This window comes from Lemur catta, chromosome 22 (genome assembly GCF_020740605.2).
Source record: "Lemur catta isolate mLemCat1 chromosome 22, mLemCat1.pri, whole genome shotgun sequence".
Classification (NCBI taxonomy): Eukaryota; Metazoa; Chordata; class Mammalia; order Primates; family Lemuridae; genus Lemur; species Lemur catta.
In genome coordinates, this window is record NC_059149.1 from 4,560,104 (window position 1) to 4,577,403 (window position 17,300).

The window sequence follows — 17,300 nt, forward strand, 5'->3', positions numbered from 1 at the left end:
GCTGCCCACCACACTGCCATAAGTGTCCCCACAAATGTACCACCCAGGGGCCCAGGGACAGGCCAAGCACTATCGTAAAATTGGTGATACAATTGCCACCCAGGAGCCCACTACTGCCATCACTGGTTTGCTGTACACCACAAGGAGGCCCAAAGATCAGCGCCCTGCCACCACTAACACATACCTATGCCACTGCAGTGTGTGTCCTAAAAATTAGTTCTTAGTGCTATAGAGAAGAACCAGGTACCAGGTCAGAGGAACATCTACTGTGAACTGAAAGGTGATGGATTATCTCAGTTTGCCATGAGGAAAGCTGAAGCTCAGATCTAACCTTCTCTTTCACAGACAGCAAAAAAGTATAAATGATTCTATAAATTATAATGACTTAATAAAACATAATGCAGTGAATAGCAGACTCAGTCATTGGAGCCTGTGATCCAGATTTTATGGAAATGGGAGTCAAGAGGGAGTCTCTAGGCCACAGACTAAAGTTTAAATGAGAAGTCAAAAAAAAGAACAGACTCTGCCCTTGTAAGCCTGACTTGCCATCATGTCACGGAGTCAGCAAGGTATAAGCTGGCCACATGCTCCTTTAAAAAGCAAAAAATGAAGTTAAAGACTTTCCACTACATTGACTTCTTACTGTAAGACAACTGGAAATATGCAACATGATTAAGAAAAGAGCTCTTGTAAAATTTGATTTGGTGTTGGCATAAGGATAGACATAGATCACTGATTTGAATTATTAACCCAAAAATAAACCCTCACATTTACAATCAATTGATCGTCAAAAAGGGTTACAAACCAATTAAATGGGAAAAGTACACTCTTCAACAACTGATGCTGGGAAAACTGCATATCCACATGCCTTAGAATAAAGTTGGACTCCCTCCAAAGACCAAATCTAAAATTTATCTCCAAATATAACAGCTAAAGGTAAGAGCTAAAACTACAAAACCTTTAGAAGTAAATAGAAGCATAATTCGGTGTGACTACATTTCACAGTGACTTCTTAGCTATAACACCAAAAGAAAAAACAGATTAACTCAGCTTCATCAAAATTGAAAACTTCTGTGCTTGAAAACATACCATCATTAAGAAAGTGGAAAGGCAAACCACTGAGAGGGAGGATACAGGATATATAAAGATCTCTTACAATTCATAAATAAAAAAGAAAACCCAGTTTAAAAGTAGGCAAAGGATGTGAATAGACATTTCCCCAGAGAAGATACATGGCTGGCTAATAAGCACATCAAAAAATGCTCAGCATCATTCCTCATTAGGGAAATACTAATCAAAACCACAATGAGGTATTATTTCACATCACTGGGATGGAATCTTTTTTCAATCAAACAGATGGAAAATTAGTATTGGCAAGGATGTAGGGAAGTTAGAGCCCTCGTACAATGTTTACGGGAATGTAAAATGGCACAGCCACTTTGGAAAATATATTGGCAGCTCCACAAAAGGTTACAAATAGAGTTTTCAGATGACCCAGCAATTTGACTCCTAAGTACATACCTAAGTGAAATGGAAAGATATGCGTACATAAAAACTGTATATGAAAGTTCACGGCAGCATTATTAATAATAGCCAAAAAGTGGAAATAATGCAAAGGTCCATCAACTGATGAAAAGATCAATAAAATGTTTGGAATATCCATGCAACAAAGCATTACTCAGTAATAAGACAGTAAGCACTGTTACGTTTTTGCAGGTGGCTGACTAGAAGCATTTCTAACACCACTTATCCTCATAGAAGAACCAAAATCGTGTGTAGACAATCACACTTTGAATATATTATGCAAGAGGGAACACAGGAGTTCAACAGAAAAGTGAAAGGAAATTAAACATTCTGGGAAGCACAGGGAACATAAGCAGCCCATAGGCCCGGGGCCAGCTGAAAACTGGGAGTGAATCCAGGATGCAGGAGAAGGTGACCGAGTTTCTTCCTGTGGTCCACGTTCCCAGTGGGGAATCACATAATCCAGGCCATGGGAGAGCACCTTGAACCTCCCCAAGCCCAAGTGTAATTTAGGGAGCAGCCAGAAGAGTGTGAGAGGAAATAAAACCAATGGAATATTTAGGGCTATGTTGTTCTGCATAGGCTAGACCAGTGCTGAAGTGTAAGTTCAGGGAGAAAGCTTCACGAAGAAGAGGAAAATTGTGTGCCAAGTCTGAATAAATGAAGCCAGATGAACAGAAACTGAAAAGCCAAAAGGACAGCGTGAGTATGGTGGAGAGATGTTGCAATCAGCCCAATTAACTGTGAGGATAAACTCCAATGGCAGGCAAGTAACAATATGCGTCCACACAGTAACTTGGAAATTAATATTCATTCATTTTCACATTACTCATAATAGCCAAAGAGTGGAAGCAACCTAAAGGTCCACCAGCTAATGAATGGGTAAGTGGTATAGCCATACAGTAGAATATTAATCAACAATAAAGAGAAATGAAGTGTTGACACATGCTACAGCACAGATGATCCCTGAAACATTATCCGAAGTGAAGGAAGCCCATACTAAAATAATATATTGTATGACTATTTTAATGAAATGTTCAGAACAGGCAAATCTATGCAGACAAAAAGTACACAATGCTTTCCCAGGAAGGGGAAGGTGCAGAGACAAGGGGGAGCAGTTCATCTCTAAAACCTGGACTCAACTGTCAAAATAGCCCACATAATGGAATCTTAACTTCAAAATCCTCATTTCAGATAGGAACATTTCCATTTATCTCCTTCTTCATGGTCTTAAAATGTAGCAACATAAAGATATTAAAATGGTATTTTCAGCACTATAAGTCTCCATTATTAATATTAGTTTATATCTACTGAAAAATTGTAAATTAACCCATAAAAATCTCACAGGTGACACAATGTCTTTATTCAAAGTAAAGCATGTCTCAGCTCTAACTTTTATTAGCTGGAAACAAGGTGCATTTCCAGGATGGTATTGCAAATACATTTATCACCTAGATATTTTTATATTCAACTAGATTCAAGGTGGCCATAACCAAATATATTGCTTTAAATTTTCTTTCTAGAAGTTTGAAAAGTATGTATCTTTCTTGATACTTACTTCTGCTTCCCATTTTGAATGTTGATACAGTCTTTCTTTTACTTGATTGAATTCATTGATTAAGACATTTAATCTTTCTTCTACTGGAAGACTTTGGTTTCCACTCTGAGCTTGAAGATTTTTCACTTTATCATACAATTGGTCTTGCACATTAATGACTGCCTTGTCCTTATTGTTAGCTTTGTTTTCAGCACCTTCCAGTTGCTGACCAAGCAGCATGTTTTCATTTTCCTCTTGTGGTACTCTAACCATGTTTGCCATCTTTTTACTTTTTCCTGTAAGTCTTTCACACAGAACATTTTTAAGTTCTATTTCTCTAGCACTTGAAAGAACCACATCTTGCATTCTCAAGACGCTAGCAGAATCTGTATCTGTATTAGGGAGAAAACAAGATAGACATAAACGATATGAGTACTTTTTGCATATGAAGCACTGTATGCTTAACATTCACCCATTCATACACTGAACAAACATATATTGAGTGCCTACAAAGTGGAAGACATTATGCTCAGCTCTGCAGATAAAACAGACATCTGTTCTTATTTAAATGCTTCCAGTGTGGTGAAGAACAAAGACAAAGTGACAATTATAAACTCAGACAGATACTGTAAGAAAACTGAGTTCTATGATCACATAAGAAAAACTGATCTACACTGGGCCCAGGGAAGCTTTCTCTGAGCAAGAAGTGGCTACCCTGAGAAAGGAAGGATGGAAAAGAAGCGATCAAAATGAGAGAAGGAAAACATTCTATGGACTGTGGTGAAGCTCCGCTGCAATCTTGTTCCAGCCAACTTAGAGTAACAAGTGCTGGCTGTCCTTATTACCTGAAAGAACCAAAACCAAACAGGTAAGGTACATTAAACAAGGATTTTCAAGACAGTGGACCTTCAGGCAATGGAGACCAGGATCCTTGAAAGAAAGGAAACAAGTGAAGTAAGCCTTATGAATGCCCCAGCTCTCTGCCTTGACCCACGGTCCAGGCCATGAGTAAGGAAGGAAAAACCTCAGGTACAGTCTCCCACACTCCCTGAGTTGAGTTGATGAAACTGACAGTCTGGTAAAACCAAGGCAGACAGAGATCACGGGACAAAACACTGGAGAGGAGAGAGCAGCACAGGGAAAGAAACTGGGAGATCTGCAGAGATCCCCCGTGGGGTATTTAGCAGAGTAATGAACAGTGCATGTGTGCTAGGAAACTACCTAAGACCAAGGGGGGAAAAACAGTTAAAAGAAATAGAGGAAACCATGCCTGGTGTTCACACAGAGCCAGGAAGAGTGGCCATTCCCCTGAGCCAGGCTGCAAAAAAAATCATACTAGAAATAAATGAGCAAATTAAAATTTTAAAAATATTTACAACTTTATCAAACAATGAAATACAGATAAAACTGGTAAAATAAGGAAAACCTGTATACTAAAAACTATAAAATATCACTGACATAATTAAATACAACTTACATAAATGGAAAGATACCAAATATGAACTCAAAATGGAACATAGATCCAAATATTAATATAAGTCCTAAAAGCATAATACTTCTAGAATGAAGCACAGGAGAAAGTCTTTGTGATCTTTTGCTGGGCAAAGACGTTTTAGACATGACATAAAAAAGAAAATCTATAATTGAACAAACAGATAAATTGGACTTTATCAAAACTATAAACTTTTTCTGTTTAAAAGATACTATTAACAGAATGAGAAGTCAAGCCACAAACTGGGACAAAGTTCTTGCAAAAAAAAAAAAGACATTGTTAATAAAGTAAAAATATCCAAAAACTAATTTTTTAAGTGGCAATAGAAGTGAAAAAAAAGTTCACAAAGAAGTTATACAGATGGCCAATAAGCACATGAGAAGATGCTCAACATTATTAGTTATTAGGATAATGCATATTGAATCCATTATGATATGCACAGTACACACGCATCAGAATGCCTAAAAATTAAAAATTTTAAAAAATGGCAATACATGATGTTTGCGACAATACCGAGCAACTGGAACTGTCAGATACTGCTGATGGGAATGGAAAATTGTGGAAATACTTTGGGAAACAATTGAGTAGTGTCTTAATAAAAGAATATAAAGTGGTATGAGAAGACGTTTGCGTGTGATGAATGTTAACTACCTTGACAGTGGTGATGGTTTCACTTGTCTCCATATATGTCAAAAATTGTCAAATTGTATATTTTATATATGTGTTTATCGTATATTAATTATACCTCATGAAAGCTATTGATTATAGCGACAAGCATCTAAGACAGTGGCTGGGACACAGACAGAAAGAAGGGTAGAAAATAACGGAGGATAATGTTGGAGAATTGAGATTTTTAACGTTATAGCAATGAGAAATGATAGCTGTGTTTTAAGCAAGAGAGGACCATGATCAGATATTATTTTTCAAAATATATAATTATGGTTGAAGAGTAGACCACAGTTGGGGCAGCTAGGGTAGAAGGGGAAACAGTTTAAAGTTTATTCCAGTATTCCAGGGGGAAGTTAATGGAAAACTGCCCTTGAGTATAGGTTCAGTGGAAAAGAGAGTCAACAAAAAGACTATGAGGGCCATTCATACTGAGAAAAGCACACTAGAATTATAATAACTCTTCAGCTCAGGGTGTACAATATACCTTAGTTCTAACTCTACATTAACATAAAGTATATTTCTGGGATGAATGTGACTAAAATACATCAGTGCTATATGGTGCAGTGCTAAGCAATGGGTATATACATTACTAAAGTATACGGAAGAAGGCCTTAGATTTATACAATGGTTCTACCTTTACAGTCCATTCCAAGCTGTTCAACAGGCAACATAAAATGCTGATAATAGGAAGAAGGCAAGTCATAATCCTCTGGGGCCATTTCAGATGACCAAGTTAAGTCATTATGGTCACCCATAGAATGTATTTGTTCTTTGACCTGCAAAATAAATAACACTACTTCAATACATCTCCAAAATACTCATAGCATAAACAAAATGTACAAAAGTGCTGGTTTTCCAACTTTTATGTAAGTAAAATCACAGGTTCTTCTAAAACGAACTGATTTTTGTTCAAAGGATACCTTTATCAATGGCTACTGCGTCTTAATCGCTTTCTGAAAGTAAATGTCTTTACAATAAAATATTCTCTATTTTCTTATTTTATGTTGTATAGTCTATATTCTAACCATAATACTTTTGATAATTTATTTTTAAATACCTTGTTCTTCTCCTTAGATGTTTGCTTTGCAGGCCTGGAAAAATAAAACAATTTCTTTCAGACAAATAATAAATATGTAAAATATAAAGAATAGCTAAAATTTTTTATACATAAAATGTCTAATTTTTATGTAATAAAATTCATATGTAAATTTATTTCTCCTATTGAAAAGATTAAGGGTAATATAAAATATAATAATTTTTACAAGGAAGTTTAAATGATAGAAAGTAATTTTAAAAGGTAAAGAAAATATATTAATAATATCATAACAAAGAATTAAATTTAGATCAAGCTTTCTGACATTCAAAGCAAAAGGAAAAACATGTTATCTGCATTATTTAATAGAAAGACACATACCAGGGTATATTTATTGTTGTTATTCTCCTTTTCACTAAAAACAAGCTTTTACTGGCACTCAAACCCATTTGGGAAATAATACTTATGTCCTTATATGAGGGAAATCCCTTTTTGACCATGTTATTAGCTAGCTTATTCAGGACTTACTATACAGATACTTTGCATTATTTTAAGCACTGTGCACGCTGGAAACTCATTTTTGTCCTCACCATAATCCTGTGAGGTAGATAACACATTAGGTATTTCATAAAGGAAGAAGCTAGGCACAGAAAGGCCACAGAACTTGCTCAAGCTCACACAGCTTGTCCATAGGCCGAGTGCGGTGGCTCCACGCCTGCAATCCTAGCACTCTGGGAGGTGGAGGCAGGTGGATCGCTCGAGGTCAGGAGTTCAAGACCAGCCTGAGCAGGAGTGAGACCCCAGCTCTACTAAAAAATAGAAATTATCTGGACAACTAAAAATATATAGAGAGAAAATTAGCCAGGCATGGTGGCACGTGCCTGTAGTCCCAGCTACTTGGGAGACTGAGGCAGGAGGATAGCTTGAGCCCAAGAGTTTGAGGTTTTTGTGAGCTAGCATGACACCATGGCACTCCAGCCCAGGCAACAGAGTGAGACTCTGTCTCCACACACACATAAAAAAATCTTGTCCATAGCAGACCCAGCATTCAAACTCAAGGTTTCTGGCTCCAAAGCATGGGTTTCACCATATGCTGTGAAAGTAACACTTGTAAGCAAAATGTTTGTACCCCCATAATATCCTGAAATTAATTAAATAAATAAATATTTTTTAAAAGGTTAGAGGATAGCAGAGAAAACCATATTATCATTCCATTTCTGGCTAAAATCATATATAATGATTTCTGAATCTTGTAAATGTTTTCTCAAAAGGTTTTATACCCAGGCAAATTTGGAAACCTACTTTTAATAAACTAAAAATTTATTTTTTCTACAGAAAGTCATCAACAGGCATTCATTCATCTATTCAACTGTTCATTCATGCATTCAACAAATACTTATTCAGCACATAATACATATCAATGACACTGTTGGTACAAGGAAACTGTTTTTTATACTTTAGAACTTTATAATCCAGAACTAATAACCTGTAGTAGATAGTAAGAGTTTGTTTTTTTTTTGCACTTGAAGAAAAACCTCCCCTTCCCCCCAGAATCTAAATAATTATAAAGTTGACACATATACCTGATAATTTAGAGCACCTTACCAAATCATAGGTATTCGTTATGCTACTGGCAAAGATACTGTAATATATACAGTTAAAAATGAATGTTTAAACTGTAACAAGTATGGCTTAAGTGTTTGTAGGTTTATAACTACACTTTTTAAAATCTATGTATTATAGTTTAACTTTTAGGTCATCATTGGCATCTTTAATTATATTAGACTATTTCATTTCTGAACCAATTCTGAAGAAATAACATCCTACTATAAAATCATACATGAATAGAACTTCTAAGGACAATTCATTTACTACAAATGGTCAAAACATAATGTATCAAGCTTTGTAGTGCTTAGACATGTAAACAAAATTAAATTTCACATACATGTCCTTCTCTACTGGATCATTCCCAACAGCATACAGATATACTCTCTAAAAGCTTCCAGTTTAAAATAAAGAAAGAAAACTCCCTTGAATTCCACATTCTTCTTCAGTTACCTCCCATTTCTCCACTGCCTTTCCCAGGAACATTTCACTCGAGAGTTGTCTATGCTCTCCACTACAGTCAGGGTTCCATGGCGAACATTTATGAAACTGCTCCTTGTCCAAGTTCACTTGTCTTCATCTTAATTAATCATTCCACAGCATTGATACAGTTGAGTATTCTCTAGCTTTGGCAGACTACACTATTCTATTTCCAGTGAAAGTAATCACTGCTGACATTCTTTCACAAGGACATAAAGGACTTATAGATTTTATCTTCCTTCATTCTATTTCACTTCAAGTTCTGTCATTCACACCACCAGTTACTAAACTGGCTTTCTCATACATTGCTCATCACAGATTCGTTTGAGGTCCATTTTTCATTTTCATTTTTCTTTACTTCCCTTATACTGCAATGCAGGACCAATACTTTAAAAAAAACACATAAAAGAGATAATGTTTTCTAATAGTTATATTGACAATATAGAGACAATTTTTAGAAAATTAAGAGTCTTCTCCATTTCAATTCATTTATTAATTCAAAAAACAGTTATGAAATACCAACAACATGCAAGGAAATGTATATTCCCTGCTTCAAAAAACAAGTAAATTGCAATTATGATACAATGGGATACTTAAGAGTGGATCTTTCAGCAAAGTTCTATCTGAGCACAACGAAGGCTTCACGGAACAGACAAAATGTAAAAGGAGCTTACCAGGCAAAAAGTAGGAGAAAGCCAACCTGCTTAAGAAAGAATGTGAGCACAGAGATTAGGGACAGGGTGTCTAGGTGTTTCTTAGGAACTTGAAAGGAAAAGTATAAAAGACATAGAAGAAAATGATGAGAGGTGAATGATATGCTAACCTTGAATGCTACCCTGAAAGTCTGGAGCTCACTGCCTACAAGCAATGATTCTTAGGCACAGGGGCCATAATTAGATTTGTGCTATATTTTTGGTTTTCTGTTTAAGTATGATAATGTTTCATTTCAAAAGCTATAAAATAGCATGAAGTACATATAACATGAATGTAAGGAATCGGGAAATATCTTGGGGGAAATCTTTACTTTTAGAATACTTATACTTCATTCTATAGTGTTTGAAAATGGTAATATTGTAATGAACTATAATTTTGTTTGAAAATAAAATAATTTATTAATTTTTGTATACTTTTAGCCTAGCTAATTGTAATGTAAATAGTTGGATTCACCAACAGAAAAGTGTATTTACCTTTTTTGTGCAATAAACACATGTGTAAGAAAATCACTATCATATACCTATATACATTTACAAAGAAACTGAAATTTCCCACAAGAGATTATGTTAGGAGTTGAGCATGAGCCTCTAAAAATATCAAAAACAAAGATAAAACAGTCATAAAACAAATCATGTAGATAACTTCTCTGGTTAAGACTAAGCAGGCAAAAACAAAGTGGTAGGGGAAAATATCTTCCTGGGAGCAATTACTAAACAATTGCCCTCGACTCAAACTGTAAAAATAAGTCTACAATTCCAGAATAACAAATAGTTTTCATTTTGAAAATAGTTCATAGAAGGCAACTTTTAAACAGAAAATATCTGGTCCTCATACTTAGAAAATGAGTGATCTGTAGCCATGGTAACAAGTAGGCACCCCCAAGTAGTTTTAAATCTAGTCAATCCATCAGTGACCACTGGCCTCATTCACCAATCAATGTCAGCCACTTGCTTCTGAAAGACAGCCCGTCAGACACAAACTCATTCCAGTAAACATGCCTGGGAGTGCCCAGCACTCAACCACTGCATCACTCAAATAACCGTGCCAGTACAGATCATGTCAGCCTATGTATTCCTCTGAGAGGCTGCCAGTCCTCAAATGCCACTTCTCCCAAAACCCCGTATAAGATCAGCAGCTGCTCTGTCAGAAGAAACTGTGCCTGACCAGCATAGCTCTCTTACTAGAGAAAGCATTAAATTCCAACTTTATCTTCTTTTTTCAGATATTGAAGGCTCATCATCCTTTGGAAAGAATTTTTTTAAGTACATTAAATTTACCTCTCTTCTATTTCACTTTTCTTAATAAAACACAAATGGAGGCAGGGCACAGTGGCTCACAACTGTAATCCTAGCACTCTGGGAGGCCGAGGCGGGTGGACTGCTCGAGGTCAGGAGCTCGAGACCAGCCTCAGCAAGAGCGAGACCCCATCTCTACTAAAAATAGAAAGAAATTGTCTGGCCAACTAAAAATATATATAGAAAAAATTAGCCGGGCATGGTGGTGCATGCCTGTAGTCCCAGCTACTTGGGAGGCTGAGACAGAAGGATTGCTTAAGCCCAGGAGTCTGAGGTTGCTGTGAGCTAAGCTGATGCCACAGCACTCACTCTAGCCCGGGCAACAGAGCGAGACTCTGTCTCAAAAAAACAATAATAAAATAAAAAATAAAACACAAACGCAGTTTGCAATTCCTTTGATCTGTCTTACTATATTTAAAATGATCATAATTACAGTAAAAGAAATAATACTGAGTAAACACATTATTGGGCTTTTCTTCCTAAATGGAAACAAATTAATAGACAGAATATAGCTTATTAGAAATATCCAAAAGAATCCAAAAAATGCATAATTGCCAAGTAAAATTGTCACAATGAACCCATGTCACACTTTTTTATTCACAATTTTTTTAATATTCTACTTACTTGAAAAAATAAGTTCATAATGAAATAAAATAGCATTAATGCAAAATATTTGTATATGTGCTTATGTTCATATTTTTAATGAAGGGATTTTGGCTTTTATAAATCTTACAGCGGAATCTAGTGATGCTCACAAAAATGAAAATCCTACTCTACTAAATGATCCCTAAAATATTTCTAGCTTTATTTTTTTTTAATTCAGGATAGCATGGAGGTACAAACGTTTTTGTTACATGTAATGCATTTGTCTCACCCAAGCCAGGGCTACAAGCCTGCCCTTCCCCCATACAGTCCGCTCTGCTTCCATCAGTTGTGGGTTCATCCCCCCAACCCTCCACATGACCAGGACCCAATGAGTATTACTACCATGTGAGCACCTTAGTGTTGAACAGTCAGTACCAATTTGATGGCAAGTACATGTGGTGCATGTCTTTCCATTCTTGTGATTTTAAATGAGAATTAGTCTGATGATTAAAACAATACCCACAGGGTAAAGTCCATACACTGTTAATACAATTCTATGGAGTAGCTCCTTACTACGTTACATGCTAGGCTGTTTTCTAGGCACAGGGCATATGGCAGTGAACACACAAATGTCCTATCATGAGAGTGAAGGAAACACACAATGACAACAAACAGAATAGACGGGCAAACTACATCGCATATTAGAGGAGAAAAGGTAAAGCAGGTTAATGAAATGCTTATGTGTGGGAGAAGAGGGATGGTGGAAGTGTTAGCATGTCTAGAAAAGGCCTTGCTGAGAAAATGGTTGTTAAGGAAAGAACTGAAGGAATAGACAAAAAGTGGCCAGGAAGCTATCTGAGAGAAACCATTTAAAATAGAGAGAACCGCCAAGTACAGAGGTGTGCCTGGACAATTTAAGAACAGCAAGAAGTTCAGTGAGGCAGTAGCAGAGCTAAAGGGATAGAAAAATGAAAAATTAAGTCAGAGGTACTAAAGGTCAGATCATGCACAGCATTTTAGGTATTAGGAGGAATGGTGACATATACTCTGGCTGAAAAGGGAGGCAATGGGGACATTCTGAGCAGAGGAATGACATCATCTGACTTGTTTTAATAGGAGCAATGGGTTAAGCATTGATGGAAAGAGGATTAGGAAAAAAAGACCATTTAGCAGTGTGTTACACTCATCTAGACAGCAGATGGTGGTGGCTTAGACAGGCAAGTGGTGAATGGCTTCTGCACATATTTTGAAGGAAGGCCTGACAAGGTGTGCTGAGAGATTAGATATTAGATGTCAAAGACGAGAGAGAGGGGGGGGGGGTGTCAAGGATTACCCCAAGGTCTTTGTCAGAGTAACTGGAAGCGTTGCCATTAACTCAAGTAGGAAAGACTCCATGAGGGGGAGGTATGAGGAAGAACATCAGTAGCTCAAATTTGGGAAAAGTTTTCAATTAGCAATAATCGCGCCTCAGATAAACCTCCTTGGCTATGATACTGCCACTGCACAAAGCTCAATTTTCAACCTGGTAATTTTGTGATACCTAACAGCTACCCAAAGAGAGGGGTCAAGTAGGCAGTTTGGGATATAGGTCTGGAATTAAGGAAACCATTAGCACACACAAGGTAATAAAAGTCATGAGAAAGAAGATTGAGGACTGAGCCCTGTGACACTTCAATGTGCAGAAGGTGGGGTGTGAGGGCAAGCACACAAAACAGACTAAGATGGATGAACTAGAGAGGAAGGAGGAAAAACCAGGAGTGATATCCTGAAAGTCAAGGGAAAAAATGATTACGGAGGAGAGAGCTTTTCACTGGGGAAAAGATTGCTGATAGGTTCTGTAAAATGAGGTCTAAGAAATTATATCGAGATTTATTAAAGTGAAAATCAGTAGGAACTTTGAGAAAACCAACTTTGCAGTAGTGGTGTGGGTGAAAATTGCTGGAATGAGTTCAAGAATGAATGGAAAAGAAATTCAAGTCCATGAGCAGAGACAGTTTTTTCAATACCATCATACCTAAGTGGCCTGATCATGGATGCTCTAATGTTCTTCTTGTTTAGCTATATATTTCAATCTCTGTACAATAATTATATAGTATATTTTCACACTTTATAGGTTTCAAAGTTATATACATATGGCATTTTAAAAATGCCAGACCAAGGTATTAAGTAATGGATTCGCAATAATTATAGAAATACAAGACACCTTGAACATTACTCAATTATATAAGCCGATTATCATTTTGCTCATACTTATAAAAAAAAGACCACAGAAAGACCAAAATGTTCAACAGCAGTATTTTTGCCTTTAGAAAAATGATCCAACTACAAGATATTTTACACTCATCAAATATACAAAGCAATCATCCATACTAAAATATTGATTCATCGACAGGAATAAAAGGAGAAAATGCAGAAAATAATCTCATTTTTAAACTGAATTTTTGTAAGTTACGTAATGTGAAGTCACTGTTGAAAATATGGTGGGATGCATACTGACACATGTTATCTTTTTAAAAAAAAAGGTTAATGGCATGCAGTTAGGGTATCTTTAAAAACAAAATTCACTGCTTTAGGAGCACCTTGGTTTTGGCACAAGGGTCAGCAAATTAGGGGCCTTGGGGCCAAGTCAAGCCTACTGTCTGTAAGTAAAGTTTAACTGGGACACTACCATGTCAATTCACTTACTGTCTATGACAGTTTGTGGACTACAACAGAGACCCTGTGGTTCACAAAGCCTAAATCATTTACTATCTGGCTTTCTACAGAAAGAGTTGGCCAATACCTGGTTAGTAGATTAAAGATCCTTTGATGTATTTTAGTAAGTTTTACCCAAAATATGGAAATGTTTATACGGAATATAGATATGCAATCCTTTGGCAATATCTGGATTAATGTGACGGTCCAATAGGTCAGCATTCACACATTGAGAACAAAAAGCCAACAACTGAATAACTAGCAGTTTTCTTGGGAACAAGGTAGAGCTGCAGTGTAGCACATGGCTTCCTTTTGAACCTCAGCAGATATTACAAGAATTCTAACACAATTTGCTTAAGATATGTCATGAAACTAAATGTTTTAAATATCTGTCAACTGTGAAATAATCAGTACACTATAGATCCAACCTCATTGTTTCAATGGTTGCATATGACATTATGATATGGATATGACAATGTAACTATTTCCTTATTGAACGGTATTTAGACTTTCTCTAAGTTTTTGATATGATGATGTTACAGTAACTATCTTTAACATACATATACATGTATATACTTAACGCACTTCTATAAATATTCTTAACACACACATATTATGTATCCTTAACATATGCTATCTGCCAGGCATGGTGGCTCATGCCTGTAATCCTAGCACTCTGGGAGGCCGAGGCAGGAGGCTTGTTTGAGCTCAGGAGATCGATACTAGCCTGAGCAAGAGCGAGACTCCCTGTCTACTAAAAATAGAAAGAAAATTATATGGACAGCTAAAAATATATATATAAAAGTTAGCCAGGCATGGTGGCGCATGCCTGTAGTCCCAGCTACTCGGGAGGCTGAGGCAGGAGGATTGCTTGAGCCCAGGAGTTTGAGGTTGCTGTGAGCTAGGCTAACGCCACAGCACTCTAGCCCAGGCAACACACCGACACTCTGTCTCAAAAAAAAAAAAAAAGAAAATGCTATCTATGTATATATTGGTTTCGTGTATGTTATGTATAACATAGAATAAACATACTTAACTTGTGTTTATGTGTGCTTACACAAGTCATGTTTTCCTGTAGGATCTAGTCCCAGATCTGAAGCTTCTGTTAGCTTAAAGGAGTGACATATCTGAAATGTTGATACTTGCTACCAAATTGCACTTCAGAAAGAAGTTACCAATGTCATTTACCAACAGTGTATAAGAATGCATTCTCCTCATATTTGCCAACACTGCTTATCTTTTTCTAACAAAATGCCAGTATGATTGAAAAATATGTTATCTCATTGTTAATGTGCATTTCTCTGATCACCAAGTAAGGCTGAATATACCCAAGAAATGCATAAAATTTGTTAATGATGAATATTGGTCTAATTAGAATTAACTGTATTATACAATAAAATTATCTACTGTTAAATATTGCTACAGGCTTACCTATCACACACTTCTTTCTCCATCCTAGGAAACTGCCCACTTTCAGTTTTCCTACTCTTTCTTTCTGGAAGTAATGCATCATCGTCACCGTCATCAGCAGCACCATCATATAGGTTTTCTGATACTGCCATTTTATTGCTTTTGTGCTTCTCTCTTTCATTGACCTTTAATGAAAGTTTGATAGTAAGAATAATTATTACTTTATCAATAAAAATAATTTTTTCTCTTTTCATTGATTTTATCCCTTGACTCACCTTAACTGTCACATTTTTAATCATTAAATATTTTGCGGTTACTTTAATTGTATTATTACACATAGTTATAATTATAGTATTATTGAAATTTTTATAAAGTCTAGTTCATTTGTGTTTGACTGAAAAAAACAGAATTTTCTAAAATTTCTACAAGGGCCCTTTTTTTTAATTTTTCTGTTATTCACCTCCACTCTTCTCTGGCTAATAGGAATTTCCACCCCCAGAAACAGAAAGAAAAAGACAAAGACATAAAACATGTCTTCTTCTGTCCTACTGCCTGCATTTTACATTCAATAGCCAGATTTAGAGGATGCAACACTGTAAGGCTTCAGGAACAGAAAGGAAGCTTTCCCTTTTCTGTAGCAAGTTAATCTTTTGCTCACTGCCTTTTATCATTCTTTTTTCATTTGGATACAGAGATATCAAAAAATGAAGGTACTCACTAATATATATGAACCAAGTTTGCCACAACACAAGTAGCAGAGTGCAACTGCTGAGTTGCTAGCGTGGAGTTCTGAAAAATGAGATGCTTCCCAAATTTCACATTCAGTAACCATAAAATTTTATAGCTGGAAGATGTACAGTATAAGTAACTCAATGTACAGAACTCACACTTTCCACTTTGGGGTGAAATACTAAATTTTTGGCTGACGATTTTTCTACTTCTATGATAGAATTCATACATGTTAAATCTTATACCTTATTAGCAATATAATGTAAAGGTTTGATTCAACAAACATTTGAGACTGCTGATTTTAAAAACTATGTGGAAGTATGTGTATTTCTGGTCAACAATATTTAAAGTGGTCACGGTGGAATTATAAGTTCCAACAGTTTGAGTCAAACAGATAAACCTTGCATACATAAAAGCACTTTAAACAGATGCGTTTGGCTGGGCGTATTCGTTGCAATTCTCAAGGTTAGACACATATTAATGTCTTTTCAGTCACTGCTTCCTTCCCATTCCATTTTCATTTTATTGTTCAAATAAATGCAACTCCTCTTTAAGATACCAAAGGGTGAAAAAAACCTAGACTTTATTACATACTTTTATTAACTTATTTTACATTTATTCTTGTTCAGAAGATTATGTGGTATATGGATAAATGAGCTTCCCGGTCCATATGCCACTTGGAAGAGGGATGATACAGAAACCTAGGTTGATTAAGGAATAGTGATTATGAGAACATTACTCTGAACTCCTATCATTTAGATAACAGACATAATCTATTTCTACATACAATTGTATCTTTAGATAACTCCATTTTACATATGAGCTTTTTATAATTAGAAAATTAGAATGGATCAGGTAATTGATGAAGAGAAAATAGAAAGAGTAGCACTTCAGTGCTTTTTCTAAAGATTGCTAACTGGGGAGTGTGACACTAAATTACTAGGAGCCAAAATCAACACACCCATTAGAAAGAAAAGCAATATCTTACATTTTAATTCAAATCGTATGCCATAATAGGACAATGTCATGAATCCAGATGGACGATCTGTTTAAGACTAGTTCTAATATAGTCTTCCTTAGAGGAGAAGTTTCAGAGACAGGGCTGAGATCAGATGGGGGGGGCTTGCAGAGTGGGTGCAGGTGTTAAAGTAAATAACCCTTAGGCAGGAGCTAACTAGAGGGGCTGTTCACCACAGGCAAGAACCAGCTTCAGCTAGCTTGTCATTATTCTCTCTGTCATTTTACATGAACTTTGGCCAATGTAATGTTATTTACATTGTGGTTTTAAAATTGCTCCACCCCTAAAATCACCAGGACAGCTTAAAGACAAGCATATAAAGTATTAAAATGTGAGTGAACCCAATTTTAGGAATTACTACCAAAATTCTTAGTACAAGTCAGTCTGTTAGTTACGAATATTCCTCCCCTCAATTAGTAAGACTTGAAAACACCAAAATTCACTTCCTCCTGAAGCGGATGCTCTTTTCAAGCCTCCCCACTCTTACTCTTGAGAGAGTGCACCGTTGCTTCATT

The 17,300-nt window shown here is 36.2% G+C and overlaps 1 protein-coding gene and 1 pseudogene across 1 annotated transcript in view; both read right to left on the minus strand.

Moving 5' to 3' along the window:
• LOC123626724 (putative coiled-coil domain-containing protein 144C) overlaps positions 1-17,300 on the minus strand; it is a 35,752-nt gene that overhangs the window by 12,210 nt on the left and 6,242 nt on the right. The window contains exons 4-7 of the mRNA XM_045535958.1: positions 15,060-15,223; positions 6,280-6,313; positions 5,857-5,998; positions 3,083-3,453 (exon numbers count right to left, since the gene is read on the minus strand). Of these exons, the coding sequence (XP_045391914.1) occupies positions 3,083-3,453; positions 5,857-5,998; positions 6,280-6,313; positions 15,060-15,223 (711 nt within the window). The remainder of the gene's footprint in view (positions 1-3,082; positions 3,454-5,856; positions 5,999-6,279; positions 6,314-15,059; positions 15,224-17,300) is intronic.
• LOC123626735 lies at positions 12,362-12,445 on the minus strand (annotated as a pseudogene).